The sequence below is a fragment of the Calypte anna genome, chromosome 1 (assembly GCF_003957555.1).
Source record: "Calypte anna isolate BGI_N300 chromosome 1, bCalAnn1_v1.p, whole genome shotgun sequence".
Lineage (NCBI taxonomy): Eukaryota > Metazoa > Chordata > Aves > Apodiformes > Trochilidae > Calypte > Calypte anna.
The window spans coordinates 74,208,629-74,225,897 of record NC_044244.1 but is presented as its reverse complement, the minus strand read 5'-3'; the positions used below and the strand labels follow the sequence as shown (position 1 = coordinate 74,225,897).

The 17,269-nt window shown below is 42.1% G+C and overlaps 1 protein-coding gene across 5 annotated transcripts; it reads left to right on the top strand.

Annotated features, from left to right (window-relative positions):
* The first annotated feature begins 2,880 nt into the window (after window positions 1–2,880).
* Window positions 2,881–17,026, top strand: CD200 (CD200 molecule). 5 transcript variants are annotated; one of them, XM_030456268.1, is made up of 7 exons: window positions 2,881–3,243; window positions 3,853–3,912; window positions 4,893–4,974; window positions 5,742–6,068; window positions 6,822–7,085; window positions 8,375–8,488; window positions 16,316–17,026. In XM_030456268.1, the coding sequence occupies exons 3-6, from the start codon at window positions 4,902–4,904 to the stop codon at window positions 8,482–8,484; spliced, it is 774 nt and encodes a 257-aa protein (XP_030312128.1). In that variant the 5' UTR covers window positions 2,881–3,243; window positions 3,853–3,912; window positions 4,893–4,901; the 3' UTR covers window positions 8,485–8,488; window positions 16,316–17,026. The 5 variants fall into 5 exon arrangements, with proteins under 5 accessions (XP_030312128.1, XP_030312151.1, XP_030312136.1 ...); XM_030456276.1 differs by lacking the exon at window positions 2,881–3,243 and adding an exon at window positions 3,421–3,718; XM_030456291.1 differs by lacking the exon at window positions 3,853–3,912.
* Window positions 17,027–17,269: the final 243 nt, after the last annotated feature.

The window sequence follows — 17,269 nt, the reverse complement described above, 5'->3', positions numbered from 1 at the left end:
CAGCAGAGACTGCTGAGCTGTGCCAGATCCTTGTGAAAAGCAGCAATTGACATGAGAGCACAAAACAGGGCAGAAATTGTTGGGGTTTTTTTTTTCTTGTTCTTCTACGAAGATAAAAGATTTTGAATGTTCTGCTATTGCTGCTCTGCCTGGTGTATTTCCCATTTGCCTCTGTCTGTCCTGAGGTTACCTCTGGTCTTCATCTGTGACTACAGGGCAGTGCACAAAACAGTGCTTTCTTTGCTCAGCTCTAGTTTCTTCCCTCTCTTCCAAACAAGAAAGTCTCTTACTTTCCAGACTCTTTCACTATATTCTTCTATCTTCTCTAAGTTTCTCTAGACCATTGAAGAAGCAGTAAAATGTGAATAAGTATAGAACTTTTCCACTTCAGTAGACATGAAGTTACAGGTTGAGCTAATATAAAATATTGCCCAGATCCCCAAATGTCTCCCTTGTTTTCAGAAAACAAGGACAGAAAGATGTCTCCGAGGCTTTCTTGCTTTTGTTGCTTTGATGGCACAGGGTACTCCTGGATAAATTTATTTTAAGCTATGTAGTCTGCAGTTGCCTGGAGTTCCCTCAGCAACAGTGAAGGCAAGTGAGCACAGGAGACCTGCTAACACATTTTTCTCATTAAAAAGATGCAGGTTTAGGGTAGAGGTACATCAGCCTCAGATGACAAGTAGTAAATTAGTTGCTGGAGACCTGACCTGCTTTAGAGCGAACTCATTCTCTTCTCAAAACAAAAAGGGGAAGGCTGGCAGAGGGACATTTAAGTGACTCAAGACCTACTACCCATCCTAGGAGGCAGAAATAAATGTTACAAAAATGTGGTGCTGAAGCTTTATGTTTGGTTTGTTAGTTGGCAGAGCAAGGGATCCACTAAATTAAGAATCATGGTCTCCTGCCCCGACTCAGCCTCCAGCAACAGAACAGATCTGCTCTGGTGAGGATGGGTATTTTCTTTTTTTGCAGGTGAAAAAGCACTGCTTTATGCACTGAAGTACTGAGAGCAAAAAAGCAGGAATGGTTAACACATGGGTGAGCCTGGGAGGACCCAGGAAAGGTGCAGACACCACCCTTTTTCTTACAACAGTTTAGTATCAGTGCTGCAAAACCTCCCACTGAATTTCTCTTCAATGATAAAGGGTGCCTGAGTTTATATAGGCACTTGGCACTTCTCCCAAGTACATTCTTGCAGGGACTTCTGCCAAATCTGGTATTTTTCCCCATGTTTTAATGGGGGAGCAATGATGTTTTAAGACAGGACACAGAACGAAGTAGGAACTGTGTGTGTGTGAAACCAGCTGAAGAAACAGCAAACAGCAGACATAACACATCCTATACTGATTGTACAGAATGCTGCTTCTGATCAATCAAACTGGGAAATGGATTGTTTCTGTCAAGCCTGGGGCAAGCCTGATAAAACTACAACAGAGACAGCTCATCACTGAAAGATTCTAATGGTGTGAAAACAGGAACAGAGAGTGAGATTGCCCTGTATCACTTGTCCCACCACCCCTTTTCTTCTCAGCCCAACAGGAAGGTAGCAGCCAAAGACCACTCCCAATGATATAATGACATATCTCAGAATCAGTTTCCCATCACCAATGAAGATAAACTCAGAAGATTCTTGGCAGAGAGTTTGAATGCCTACACCTTGTAAATATGAAGTTGGCCATAAAGTCAGAAAGATCTTCCCTTTCCATAAGGTCTCCCACTGAATTTTTTTTACACAGATTTCTCACAGCTTAACACCAAAAATAAATAAATTAATTTAAAATGTAGGTTTTGTTTATTTAGGTTGAGGATTAAGAAAAGAGACAGAGCCTTGGTCTAGTACTCAACATTTTGTTGTTGACAATTATCAGGCTAGAGAGCTGCTACTGGCAATTAACTTTTACTGCTTGTTGCAGTTAGAAAGAAAAATTTAAAAGTTGCCAGGTTGAGGAAAACTTAGTTACATTTGTTGTGCAATTTCCAGTGAATCCTTGCAATATGTATGAGCAGTATATATCCAGGAAGAGTAAGTATTTGCATTCTGGTGTCTGGACTGCTGTGAATGTCACAGCTCTTTGCCAATATCCATTTTTATTAATGACAATAATGCCCCTGCATCAGACCACGAGGAGCAAGCTGCCCCAAGGCTGTTGTCGGAATAAATGTGGGGACCCAGACAGAGGTCCTAGGCAAGCATATAGGTATCCAGGCCCCTGGCTACAGAGGGTCTGAGCCTGGCACTTGTAGTGGAGGGTGAGGGAGGCAACACCTGTGCTGGATGTGAACAGGTGAATGATCTGCTCAGAATGGTGATTGAGCTGAAGGAGGAAGTCAAAAGGCTGAGGACTGTAAGAGTGTGTGAAAAGGAAATGGACTGGGGACCCTACCAGCCCTGAGGGAAAGACAGAAGGCGCAGGTTCCACAAGAAGCAGGGGATCCCCTGCTCTCTTGACCCCTGGATACAGACGGGGATCACAGAGACAGGGGGAGAACTGGAAAGAGGTCCTTCCCTGGAGAGGCAGGCAAATCCTCTCCTGACCTCCCTCAACTTCACAGCTGCCCATACACAACAGGTGTGGGGCTCTGGAAATTGAAGGCCAGGGGAGTGAGGATGGAGGTGAAGGTCCTATCTTGAATAAATATGAGGCCCTGCTGGAAGACAGGCAGTCCAACGGGGATGTGGATAATAGGCAGCCTATACCAGAGGTCTCACCACAGTCAGACAGACCTTCCAGCTATATATAGAAGAGCAGAGCTTTAGTTGCTGGACACTCTCCCAGTGGGAACAAATGATCCGATTTGCCAGGCTGACCGTCATCAAAGGGAAGTCTGTAGTCTTCCTGGAGCTCAGGGCTATCAATTGGAAACTCCACAGCCTGCTGTGCTCATCAGCCTATTCCCGGCTCCCGATCTCCCCGAGAAGTGGGGAGGAAGCTGCAACCCGTAGTCTGAGAAGAACGAAGAGAGACTGGAGAGCCGCCCTATGGAAAAGCACCTGGGGGTTCTGGTCGACAGAGAGCTGAACGTGAGCCAACAGTGTGCTAATTAGCTAATTACAGGCACGAACGCTGTGACCGCCCCGCCACTCATCGCCGCGCACCACGGAGGGTTCCTGCCACCGGGACGGCGATGGCGCCGCGGGCACCGCCACTCGCGTTGCGGGACGGGAGCTGACTCCTGAAACTTTCCCACCCGGCTTTCCCGGGCCGGACCGGACCGGACCAGTGATCAGTCGCCTGCCGCGTGAGTGGCAACCCCTAAAGCGGCCGCTTTGGGGCGCCTTTACAGTTCTGAGGTGTGGTTGAGGGCGTGTTGGGATTGATAAACCGGGGTTGTTAGTGCGGGGGGTGCCGTGTGGCACTGTGCCATCGCTGCTGGGCGGTGGTATCTCCACCCCATCTCATTTCCGGGAGGCCGGAAATCAAGGTGAGTGGCCGAATGCCCCGCCACTGGGCTCTGCCATCCGAGGCCCATCCGGGGAGGGAGATGTGGGAGCAGCCCGCGACTCCTCCCAGGCGTTGCGGCGAGAGCCTGAGGTTCCCCCCGCCCTTTCTAACCGGGAGGTCCCCAATGTGACACACAGAAGCTACTTTGTCAAACCTGTGGGACGCCCGGACTCGGCAAGGACGAGCGGTGCCGAGTAGGTGTGCTGGAGCTGGACGCCGGAAACGAGGAAGAGTTTTAAAAGCTGGAAAAGTTTCCCAGAAGATCGCGGAGGGTTCGTGAATCCAGAGCAGGGATGCAATCCGTGACTCCGGAGACCCATCTTTCAGTGATTTAAAAATGTTTTTTGTGATTGTATAAATGCTTTATCACTTGCTAGGCTAATCCTTGATTTTTGCGTGTTTTTAGGGATGTCTTTCTGGTAATATATTGGAGCCATGATCGAGTTTCTGGCTACACTATTACCTGGCAAGTTCATTATTCATTGGGCTTGTTGCTGATGGGTTCTTCTTTTCTGATTTTGTGTGTAAGAACCTGGTCTGTATTCATGCGTGATGGCTGTGTTGTATCAGTTGTTTTAGCACAGTGTGTTTAAAATGAAAAAGCAGATTTTATTGCTTGTGTGCATGTGAGCTGTAGGCACAAAGTTGCTGGGAATTAGTTTGTTAAATAGATTTTCTTTTTTTCTAATTCCTCAGCCCCCTTTTTTTTCAAGCTGTATTACAGAAAATGCTTTGAGGTCAATTGTCCTGTTTTTTTGCATATTGTGGAAATATTGAAAAAGTGGTGCTTTCCTTATGTTATTGACAAAAGACAGTTTCAAGAAGCATCAGCAAACACTGGCAAAAAAACTCAGGAGTAGATGATGTGTTTTACAGAGGGAAAATAATTCTTCCACTGAAATATGACACCAGCTTCAGCTCCACTGTCCAGTTGTATGGGGGCAAAAATTAACTGACTGAGAGAGCAAGAAGGAAGTTAGAAGCTGTTCACTAGTGAAAGCAGTGACACAGCCTTATTTTTTACCTCTTTTTCCATCTTGGTAACATATTTATATGTAGCAAAGGCTGTATGTCCCATAAATTGCCCAGTTCATGCAATTTAGGATGGGTGGGGAGTCCTGAAGTCCTCAGGGCAGTTGCTTTCAGTTTGTCCCTTGATGTCACGAGGTAACCTTAGGTCTTTCCCTGGGCCATAGCGAATCCCGGAGAACCACTACACCATGCTACTGGTAGGTTAATGCCTTTCTGATGTCCACTGTGGAATTTCTTTCCCTGCCTGGACTGGGGCACTTTCTGTGTCATGTAAAAAATAACAAAATGTCAGAACTCGCCCTCTGCCCCTACAACTACATTTTTTTCACATGACAAAGCTACTGCTTTATATTTGCACACTGGAGATGTGATAATCTGTTCTTGAGCCGTGCCTGTCTTTTTATCTTCCTTCAGGTGAAGAAGATGTTCCCTTTCAAAATTATTTTACTGGTTCTGTTCTTATGCCTGGTTTGTGCTGGGCTTGGAAAGGGAAAGGGTAAGTTGAATTTCCTGAAGTCTGCTTAGAAATGTTTGGGGAACTGGTTTCTGATCTCTAAGGCTTCAACAGCAAGAGGCAAAATACAGCTTGCTGATGGCATTTGACATGCTTCAGATAGCTGAGGTGTAGACATGAAGCTGGCAGGTGTGACACAGAACCTCCTGGAGAAGCATATGGAGAGAAGAGTGACATACAGCATCCCGTATCTACAACAATGCTGGACACTGTTGTTCACTTGAGTTCACAACTTCCCATAATTGATCCTCCCCCTGAGAACAAATCTTTTTTTTTTCCCCTCCCTCTCATATGCACTGCAAACTCTGAAGTTACGTAGTTCATAAATTCCCTTTAGCTCATTTTACTGCTCAGTTCTCTGAGAATGGTTTGGCATTCACTCTCCCTGTTATCTTCCTTTAGGTTTTAGGAAACCAAAACTGTGTCTTTGCTGACAATGTGAATCCTTCAGCTGATTTAATACAACTGAGATGGGAAGTCTACAGGGATGGGTACAAACATAGGATATGTCTTTTTCTTTTAAACAGTTTGGAAGAAAGCCAGAGCCTCAGTCAGTATAGATCAGCATAACTTGATTTATTTCTAGGAGTATGCAGGAGAAAGGACTTCTTGCTGGGGGAAAACCATAAAAAAGATACATAATTGATGGAATTGTTTGGTCTGTGGATAATCTAGGCCTTGGAATTAGCATGAAGTTCTGAATATTTGTGGTATCTGTCCATTTCACTAACCATTTCATGTTGCTGCAGTGGTGCCACAAGCTAAGGAAACAAGCGTGAAGGTGGGCGACAACGTGACTCTTGGCTGTGTCCTGACAGAACCCAAGGATGTTCTGCAAGTGACCTGGCAAAAGAATGCTGAAACATCAGTCAAAAATATAGCTACGTACAGTACCATAAAAGGATTAAAGATTCACAAGCCCTATCAGGACCGAATGAATTTCACCAGTCTGGTACTCAATGAGACAAAGATCACTTTCTGGAACACTAGAATGGATGATTCGGGGTGCTACACTTGTATCTTCAACACTTTTCCTTCAGGCTCCATCTCAGGACATACCTGCCTTCATGTCTTTGGTGAGGTTCTCTGCAGGGGTATGAGCAGTGTAAAAAGAGGTGTAGTCTCACCCACAAAGCTTCTTTGAGCAGACTCAGAAACTGCAGAGGTAGGAGTATCCTCTGGTGGAATATAGTGAGGAAAGGAGCTTTACTGCTGTAAGGAAGGCTTTGTGAGGCCACGTTCAAGTTGTGGCTCTGGGCTGTCCTTGTTTGTTATTCTGTCCAAAGGATGCATTAGTTGGACAACTGATGGCTGGGTGAACAAGATGGTCTTCCAGGTCCCTTCCAGCCCAAACCGTGCTGTGGTTCTGTGGGTAGCAACTGAAAGGCAAGGAGTAGAATCTTTCTTTATAAGTCCCTGACCAGTCCTAGCTGATGCTTGGGCAAACCACCATGGCCTGTTGGAGTTTCCTCTTGGTGCTAGGTGCATCCCCTGTGCAGTGAGTTACTGTGGCAAAACCTAGCACTGATAGGTAATTAGCAAGTAGGAGAAACAGCACGGACCAAGAAATGGTTTTATTTTAACAGATTATTTTAAAACGTGGGATTTCAGGTTGGGAGAAACACTGGGGGTATGTAACTTCAGTTTAAGGGAAGGAGTATTAAATCACTGGGAGATCCAAACAAATGAATTCTTGTTGCATTCCTGAGCCATGAGCCTCAGTGCACATCCAGTAAGCTTTTCTCTGATTGATAGTGTTTAAGATGCCATTACTGCTTATGACTAGATGTTCATTGTGGTGATGGACTTTCTTATTTGTGTCTTTGAAGGTCTCAATGCATCTGTCCATTACAACAGTTCTGGAGATAATTTGGTAGCCACCTGCAATGCTGTTGGCCTCCCAGAGCCCACCATCACCTGGAACAACTTGTTCAATTCTGTTCCTACACAGGAGACAGTGAGGCACACCAATGGGGTGGTGTCCATCACCAGTAAACTGGAGATAAACACTCAGAACATCAGTGGGCAGAACTTGATCTGCAGAGTTAACAACACAAATGAGAAAATGGAATTGCCCGTGAAAATAGAAGGAGGTAGGTGAATGATACAAGCTGCTTTATAGCATTCTCTCAGCCTCCATGTTTTACAGTATCTTGTTCTGGGTAGACATCTGCTGGGAGGAGGAGGGAGTGGAATGTATATGTGTCAAGAAAAAAAAAAAGGAAATTGTACTTTTTGTTCATTGATGCCTTTGAGAAATAACATATTAAGGTCCTGTCTAAGAGGGGAAAAAGGCAAACTTAGTCATCCAGGGAGCTGTGGTTTTGAGAGGCATCATGCATTTTGCAGCAACTCTGTCTTCAATTTTCATGCAGGCCTTTGTAGTTTCTTTGGCTGCCCAAAGATGATATAAATATTAGTCACCTGGTATCAAGGTGAAAGCTCTGTGGGTTGCAAAATGAACAATGAAGTGAAAGTTTTGAAATTCAAGATAAACTGTCTTTGACCGGTAATTAAACATGTCTCTGTTAACTGTACCAAAACATGCAGTAAGTTTAACTTGTGTATTATGATTTGGTTTCTCTGATGTTTTTGGTAAGATGCATGCATTACAGTAATGGTCAGGGAGTAATAGGACTTTTAGGCAGACAGGAAGGGTATCAGTTGATGATAATTTTTTTCCTTGGGTGGATCTTAAATACATCAGTGTAAGGCTGAATACCTTGTAGTGCTAATTTATTTCCTTTGGTAAAAGATGTGATAGTTTTGGCTTGGTTCAAAGAAATTTTAATTCAGAAAGTTTTCCAGCTAACATCATTGAGTATTAAAATGAGCCTTTGCATTATGATTTTGGTTAATAGCAGTCAGATGTGGATAATGTTTAGCCAGGGAGGTACTTTTACACTTAGATGCTGGGTAGAGCTACTAACAGGCATCAAAACATAGTCTGTCTGCTTTTCTGAAAGGTGGTTCAGCCTTTGTGACAGTGATAAGTGTTAGACAGTAGAAGGAACAATTTCTATTCTACAAACAGAAGGCTAAAATTTTGGATGAACCAAAAAATTTCTTCAGAACTTGTCATGGCTTGTGTATGCATACCAACTATCTCAGGGGTAGGAATGATAGCGGTTTTTGCCCTGGCTAAACATGAGCTCATCTTATCTTCACAAAGCATTTTCTGTGGGCAAGCAGCTTTATCTTTGCAGATATCCATGTTCACTCTCTCTTTTGAGCAATTACTGCTTTCCTGTAGCTTAGTGATAACTTGTTACAATCTTGATGAGGAAGCACTGTCACTAATCAAACATCCTCTCTGCTCTTTTTGCTCGTTTTCCAATTTAAACTGGCTTTGGTGTATTTTTTGTTTGTTTTGCTTTCACAGATGAGGGATCCTCATCATTGCTTTGGGTGTTAATTCCTGTGGCGATTGTAATTGTCATCCTAGCTGTGATCATTCCGTATTGCGGGAAGAGGATATGCAGGAGGCGTTGAAGTGGTGAGTCACTGGTCAAAGTTGTTTTTGTAGACCCCCTTATAAAAGTCTGGTCATCACCAGGGAAGAATGAGACTTTGTTGAGATACCATTAGTGGGTATGAGACTGTCACATTGGGCAAGTAAGCATTATCATGAAGTGCTTACAGCTATTGGAGATTGCCTCAGTTGCATGTAATTCCAAGAGCTATTCTCCCACTATTACTGCCAAGGGACATTATAAAACAGTGAATTGTGAGGGGAGCATCGAAGCAGAGCAGGATGTGATGCTCATGGTTTGCTTGCAGGCAGAAGTCTCAGCAGAAGTGATTCACTTGTATTTCAAATTTTCATGGAGGACTACGAAAGTCTTGAGTATAAGCATGGTCAGAGAATATTTTGCAGAACATTTCTGTTGGTGTCACAGTTTAATTATGTTCTGGCAATTAACCAAATGCTAGTGGTTGGAAGGGACCTTGAAAAATCATCGAGTCCAACCCCCCTGCCAGGGCAGGATCAGTGACACATTCTCTTTAATGGAAAGAGAAGAAATTCTCTTATAGAGAAAGGAGAGAGAATAAGGGAGACTTATGGGTTGGAAACTGAACTACACAGCTTTAATGGAACAGTAATGGTAAAAAGAAAAAAACATTAAATAAATACAAATATACCACGTTTGTCCTCCCTTCTCCTCAGTAATGCTCACGTTGTCACCAAAGCTGCAGAGCAAGCCCTGGAAAAGTCCTTGGCTGGGCCCCTGGAGTCAGCAGCAGTCACAAAGCAGAGGCAGGAACACAAGGACTCAGGATAGCAGGGATCAGGACCACAGGCAGGCTAGCAAATAAAATCCTTACAGGATGCAGGCCATGGACAAATTAGCAGAAGCAGGAAGGAAGGGACTTGATCCTTGTGATCCCTCAAATTCATAACAAGTATGATGTATATGGTATGGAATACTCTATTTAGTCAATTTTGGTCACCTGCTTTGTCTGATCCTCCCTAAAGGCAGGTTGCAGGTATAAGCCCTTTATTCCCTTTCTGTTTCTGGAGCATAAGATATTTATCAGAACCAAGCAGTGGTTCAGCATTATCAATCTTAGAAGACTGAGAAACTTGCTTTTAATTTCAGCAAGTGCATCTACTTAGAGACTTACCTGAAAGCAAAATTGCGAGATAGAAAATTAGTTCTATCCTGACCAAAATCAGAACAGTTGGCAAGAAGCTCATAGAGCGATGTACTTTTAAAATAAGGGCTTTCTTTCACTCACAAAATCCTCTTTATATTTTAAGATGGCATAATATTATAGACAAGTGTGCCCAAACTTGGAATGTAAGTCTACTTCCTAATGACGAATTGAAGAGAAATTGGAGTCAGTCCTTTTAAGAGTGAGGATCTGATCGTGGATTAATTCCACTTTCTAGTCTTAATTACTAATAACTTAAAGGAGAAAACAGGGAAGGGAGGAGGCCTTAGGCTTCATAAATCACAGAAAATTGGTGGTCATTGGTAGTTTCACTCTTTTTTCTTTTAACTAGCTCAAAACTAGCTTTGTCTGGTTTTAAATGCTACTTACGTGTTTAGACACAGCAGTTCCTGAATATTTAGACATTTGCTTTATGATGGTAGTGGGCTATAAGGTAAAAAAATGTTTCCAGGAGTATTAGACTACTGTGAACCTAGGCCTATAGTATCTACTGTTACTAAGGGTTGATCTAGTAAATCTGCTAGTGCCAATAAGTGTTCACAGAGAAGAAAGAAAATGTAATGTTTCTTACCTCCCAAATATAACTTCTTAGTTGTAAAATGTATGAAAGTTTTCAGCTGATTGTATAAACAATTAAAAAGAGAAGACTTCTGGAATTTTCAGGCAAGCCTGGAATTTTTTTAAGGGTAAGGAGTTGGTTGTTACTCTTTTTTTTTTTTTTAAGAAAAGGTGGAATGCTCAAAGGAAGGATATATATTTATTCTAGAGCTACCATCCTAAACAAAGATGAACTTCTATTAAGCAGTCTTTGAGGGAGATCCTGAGGCAGATGGAACCTGGCAGAAATCTACCCACTATAGTAGATCGGAGCAAAGAGAACACAAAAAAGTGCAGGTGCTGATTTTTGCAGATTTTTTAATGGCCCTTTGTTGCATGGCAGATGAGAACCACACCAGGACACTGTGACTGCTCTGGTGCCTGAAACAGAAACAAGGTCAGTCATTGCTTTACAAGACCAAGTTGCTCATGTTCAGATTAGGCTGAGGTTGTTAAAGTACCTCCTGGCATGATTCTGGCCTCTGGATATTAGTGGTTCCCTAGGCAATGTGGTTCCAGTGATCACTTATGATAGGACCATCTCCAGACGGAAGTACAGTGAACTTCACAGCAGGTTTACCTGTGCTCTGCTCCACCCCTTCTCTATGAGGCTGTGAATTCTCAAGCCATTTCACACATACTTGTGCCATGCAACATGATTTTTTTGCCTTGGAGACCCTGGTGTGATGCACATCATCAGAGCCTACGCATTTCAATGGAAACTGAACAGATTCTCCCCCCCCTGCCTTGTAAGGAAAATATAAGGCACAGAAAAGCTTAATATGTTTAAACTGAAAGCTCTGGGCCTCCTCTTCTTAGCTAATGTCTCAGATCTTGAAGCTCCCTCTGTATCAGGAAGAGAAGTGGGGGGTGTCTCAGGCCCTGCTGCCTGGAAGGTTGTCTGGATCCCTGGCCCCAAGAGGATGCCAGAGTGTCAGAGGGTCAAGGGGGTAAATGAAACAAGCAGTGTAGTGATGAGTTTGTTGTATTAATGTTTATCAACAGAAGCAGGATTTTAAGGACTTTGTTTGTGTTCCTTCCCATTTATCATGGGTTTTGATTAACTGTGATGGCAGGATGTGACCTCTGCAGTGGACTCGTTAGTTGTTCAGTCTCCGTTCTTTTAATATAGTCTAGTTTTTATCAGTCTTAGTCTGTATTTTTTCAGTTGCTGTTTGGTCTTGTGTTTTGAAAATGTAACGCACTGACCTGGATTGTTTTTGCCAGCTTTAATTTTGACCAGCTAATCCTATTCTTTCATACAGTTACCAGCTTAGGGAAATGTGTAGTCCTTATCCCTAATGTACATTTGTTTCCATGAAGGCATCATTGATTTGTTTGTTGTAAAATTCCAGCATTGGTGCAGTGTGATCACTGTTGCCATCTGAATATTTTTTTTTCTAGATTTGTTTTTCTGTCTGTTGCTAAAAGGTACTTAAGAGTTTATGTGGTATCATTCCACTGTCACTTTCCTCACCAGATCTTTAGAATGCCAAGAACACCTGTGGAGCTAAGGAATTCTAAATTCTGTTTAGAGTGAATTACCACTTCACAGATACCCCGTTGTAATGAGAATGTGCTGTACACCTTCTTGGCTCCCCTCTGAGCAGCACACTGTGGACTCCAGCCTGCTCTTGTGGTGACTTGCTTTTGCCCTGATCATCAGTGAAATCCCTTCACGCTCATTAAAATGTTGGTTCCTGTTGAGTCACCCAAAATCAAATAATATGTTACAAGAAAGCCCTTTTATGGATTTATCCCCTATTATCCTCAGATTGTCTTGAAATGAGCAACCTCTACGTAAGTATTTCTGGACTTGCTTTTTGTAATAGTATAACAGGGCTAATAGTGTTGGCTGGAGGACACCAGTGTCTGTCTGAGGTCATTATTTGGAGCTTTAGTACTTCTGTTCATGCTGCTCCAGGCAACAAGACAAAGCCTTTTCAGCATTGTCAAGATGTCTATTTCTTTAATAGAACAACAGCTTTTGATCTGGATGGCTGGTGACTCTTCATCAAAGTTTCTTCTCTTCTGCTGTTGGTGAGTGTGGTGGGGTTCTGCTTTTCATTTTGCTGTTTCCCTCCTCTCCATGGCAGACACCTGGGAATCAGGTGAAGAGCTGGAGCTCAGTGTAGGTGTTCCATCCCTCAGGCTTTTTCCTGGTGTACCAGTTACAGAGCATACATACATTTTTGTTTTCCCTGAAAACATCCGAAGTGAAGCATCTTCACAATGTCTGGCAAAAGCTAACTTGTGAAATCTCTCATCTTCATCTTCTGCCAAGCAGAGAGGCAAGCCTAGCTATGCCTGTCACTTGATTTGATCTGTTGGAGTGAGTCCAGAGGAGGGCCATGAAGATGCTCAGAGGGCTGTAGCACCTCTCCTACAAAGACAGGCTGAGAGAGTTTGGGTTGTTCAGCCTGGAGAAGAGAAGGCTCTGAGGAGACCTTACAGCAGCTTTCCAGTACCTGAAGGAGGCCTACAGGAAAGCTGTGGAAGGGTTTCTTATAGAGCATGTAGAGATAAATCTCCCTTCTTTCAATTTAAAGTATTCCTAAGTTAGTCATGAAGAAGAAATTTATTTTTGTGAGGGTGGTGAGACACTGGCACAGGTTGACCAGGGAAGCTGTGGAGGCTTCATTCCTGTGTTCAGACCCAGATTGGATGGGGCTTTGAGCAATGTGATCTAGTAGAAGGTGCTCCTGCTCACGGCAGGAAGGTTGGAACTAGATTATCTTTAAGATCCCTTCCAACCCAAATTCTATGATTCTGTGATTTAAGTGCAATGAACAGGCTGCAAGGAATTGCCAGACATAACTTTGCTTACGATGGAGGTTTCACAGTGCTGTTTTTCTGGTAAAATGTTACACCAGTTCCTATCTGGCTCAACTAATAGAGCTTAGCTATTGACCCCACCAGCATAGAGTTAGTCCAGTTAACAAGCCAAGTGCCTGGATTAATGCAAAATGTGGTTATCTGAATAAATTCTTGTGACTTATCTATCATGTACATGTCTCAACCTGAATGCGTCCCACAGCATTAGTTGTTTATTTCAAGGCTTGTAGTATACTCATATTTCAGCCTGGTCTGTTAAAAAGCTTAATAGTTTGTTTTTAGGACATAGCAGTCTGTAGGGGGGATTAAATACCATGCAGACAGTTTTCTGTAGACTTTTGGTAGTCTGGTAGGAAGGATCATTTCACAAATGGATAAAAAAGACAGCATTATTTTTAAAAAAAAAGCATTGGTACGTTGACCTTTCAGCTAGCTTGTGCATGTTTTGCCATGTGGAAAGCTTTTAAATGATCAAATATATATTTGGGTTCAGAAAACTATAATAACAGAATAGAAAATTCAGTGCATCCATCTTGAGAAATCTGAGCAGATTAGGTGAACCCGCAAGAAGAATACCTGAAGACTCCTAGAAAAAAAGACTAGGTCAGAACAAAAAATCTGCAGAATATGCCAACATATCAATGGGATTTTCCTGTTTGGAAATGGAAACATTCAAGTTTTTTTTCTAGTGGAAATTTTACAGAACTTAGATTGAGCACCATTAAATTCCTTGTTTCAAAATGTTTACGTTATTTTATGAACATTGGTGTACCTCAACTATGACACAAGTGTGAGAAAAAAGAGAGAAACTTTGTTACCAGCTAGAAATCACTTAATATCCTGAACAGGAATTTAGGACACCCTGCTTATTATTTTTTCAAGTTTGGAAGTTGCTACAAATAGTACAGATTCAGGCCCGTTAAGCTGTCTTTGCCTGATCTTTGTCTTTGCTAAGCTAATTGCCTGCTATGTAGATATTGCCTTAATATGTAGATTTTGTGAACCTAAATTTTGGTAGCTATAAATATCCTGAACGGTTGGGAAACGTAGAAGTCTTGTGCAAGAGATTCCAGTTATCTGGGAAACTTTACAAGAACACATAGCACACATTTTCCATTGCTTTGTTTGTAGTAAAGATATAATTTCTATCTGGAAAAGCCGTTATAGAAGTATCCTCTCGTGTTTATTCAGTTTGAGAAAGGCTGTGTGTCTAAACTTTGACTGAAAAATTGTGGCAGTTCTTGTTTTATCTGGATGACTTGGCTTCTTTCCCCAGTGGATTAACTTTGACATACAGCTGGTTTTCTTAATAGTGAGTAGCTGAGTACAAAGACAGTAGCAGGTCATTTTTAGGAAATGCTTTAGAATAATTTTTCCTGAAGTGACAGCTGAATACCAGCCTCTCAGATGATAAACTCAGGACATTACTTTCTCTTGCAGATAGATATAGTGTACCCTGCTAGCAGAAGGATGGGTCTCGGGCCATTTGTGTCCCAGCTGAGGAGGTTCATTTTAGAATTGCCTTGGTTGTGTCTCAAGTGTCGCTTTATTATGAGTAGGAAATTATATTTGTCCTGTTTTGAATTCCCCAAAATATGCACTGGTATAATTGAAAATTGTTTTGTTTCCAACAGCCTCATTCCTTTACCCTTCTTAACACTGCACTGAGAAAAACAACCCAAATCAACAAAAAACCACAGTGTGAGGGCCTTGTGGCCAAACAGACCTAAATAGAACTAATGAGGGGAGAAAGAAAGAAGGAAGAGAAAAAAAGACACAAACTCATATATAAATGTCAACAGAGGGAAAATTCTGCTGTCAGGTTTTCTATCAGGTTTCCCGCAGACATAAATATTTTGCAGTCCAAGTGAAGATGTTGTTTTGGGGAGTTAATCACATACTGCTTGCAGACAACTTCCCTAGTGAGTCACCAAACTTTCTGCTCATGGGATCATGCCTGGCACTATCTTCCAGTTTGCATCATACACAGAGAGAGCAGAGAGTAAGGAGAAGGGGAGAGAGGTGAAGGTGTCTGGATGAATTCAAGTTTCCAAGATCATGGTTGGGGTTTTTTTTGGAAGAATGAAATAAATCATGTTTGGCTTGTCACCAGCATCAACGTAACAGTGTAGGAAACGTCTCAGAGCCTCTCTTGCCCATGTAAAAGAGAAGTGTTGAAATATAGGCTATGGAAAGCAGTTCCATTTCTTTGCAGACGGCAAGGCCTTTACTGTGTCTACACTTCTATGCTGCTCATCATATCTGTGCTTGTATTTATTTATGAAATAATTTCCAGTCTGTGGTTCTCTTTTTCATTCCAACAGTCGGGCTTTGTATTGTAACCAGAAAATAAGAAGGCTGGCAGCTGAAAGAGGGAAAGAATAGCACTTCTGTGATATGTGATTGCTGTTGCAATTTGCTTTTTATTTCCTCAGTAAGAATTATTCTGATTCTGTGTGATTCTGAAATGCTTTATCCTTCACAAAGTACTTTGGAGGTATACAGGGCTATTAGATAAGGAAATGGAAACCTTTTTCTTACTCTCCTACATGAAAAATAAGGATGCCATGTATTTTCTGTTTTTTTGTTTTGTTTCTTTTCAAAGCCATGTAAAGGTGCAGCCTTAAATTGTGTCTCAAAGGCCAGAGTGACATTCTGAAATATCAAACTATTTATACGTTGACTAAATATCCTTAGTTGTGTATTACCAAAACCAAGAAAGTTGGTTTGTTACTAGCAGTTTACAAATCCACTTAAACTTTTGTATATTCCTTGTTTCACCATCGTATTCTGAGTTTTGCAGTGTTTGGTTTCCATATTTAAAAAAAATTTTGGTTTGGTAGTAGGTCCATAGTAAGTTGGATTTTTTTAAATCCAAATAACATTGTCTTCATATCAACTTTTGTCATAATCTGAAATATTGTTTGGACTGGTGCTGATGGTTGTAGTTTAATGAAAACAAAGAACAGTGTAATGACTTCTCAGACTCGTTCAGTATGGTATTAGTAGGAAGTTGAGAGTGCTTGTTTCTTTCTTATTTCTTTGCCTTATTTTTTTTAATACATCATTCCTGTTGTGTGCAAATAGATTAATATTAAACCTGAAAATTTGACATGATGTCAATTTTATTGTTTTTTAAATTCAAGTGAATCTCTGCTCAGCAGCAGTAATTGATGTAATTAATCCTTCTTCCTGTTTTTTATTTCTTCTCTAGGATCCTAGAAGATTTCTATTCACCTACCAAATCATTCCAGTCCATCATCCTGAAGTCAACTTCACAAACAGTGACTTGACTGGCTGGAATGCAACAGCAGAGAAAGGGAAATATCACACATAAACTACCATAGCTAGATGCCAATTTGATTATCAAAAAGACTATGCAACGTTTTTTTATCTGGCCAAGATGCTTTAAAAAGTCTTGCTCAGTCTGCTCCTTTGCTGCCTTGCAAAAATTTAGTTCACTTGTGCTGCTCTTGGTACTCCTAGCATGCAAAATATGTTTTCCTCCTTCCAGATGAGTTTTGAAAATACCCTTGGATTGAAGCTATTTGGGGATCCTCTTCGTGTGCCTAATTACTGTTGCAGTGAAGAGGGGTTTAATTTTTACCAACATTTTTCTGCAATTTCACTTTCAACAACTCTCTATTCATCACCCTCTTCCTGGTATCTGTTTTTCCTTCCCTTATCCAGTTGATCTGAATCTTTTTCCTCAGTCAATGTGTGAATGTGTCAGTGACTATACTGCTTAACTCTCTCTGGAGAGAGCTGCTGGGCTTAAAAACACAGGACTTAAATGATGCCAAATACACATAAATTATTGTGGAAGAGCAATAGGGCTCCAAACAGGTAATGGATAGAGGCAGTAGCAGCCACAGTTGGGAAAGAAGAGGGACCTGGACAGACTGGAGAGTTGGGCTGATTCCAATGGGATGAGGTTCAACATGGCCAAGTGCCGGGTCCTGCACTTTGGCCACAACAACCCCATGGGGAGCTCCAGGCTGAGCACAGAGTGGCTGAGAGCAGCCAGGCAGAGAGGGACCTGGGAGTCTGGATTGACAGGAAGCTGAACATGAGCCAGCAGTGTGCCCAGGTGGCCAAGAAGGCCAATGTCATCCTGGCCTGTATCAGGAACAGCATGGCCAGCAGGTCCAGGGAAGTGATTCTGCCC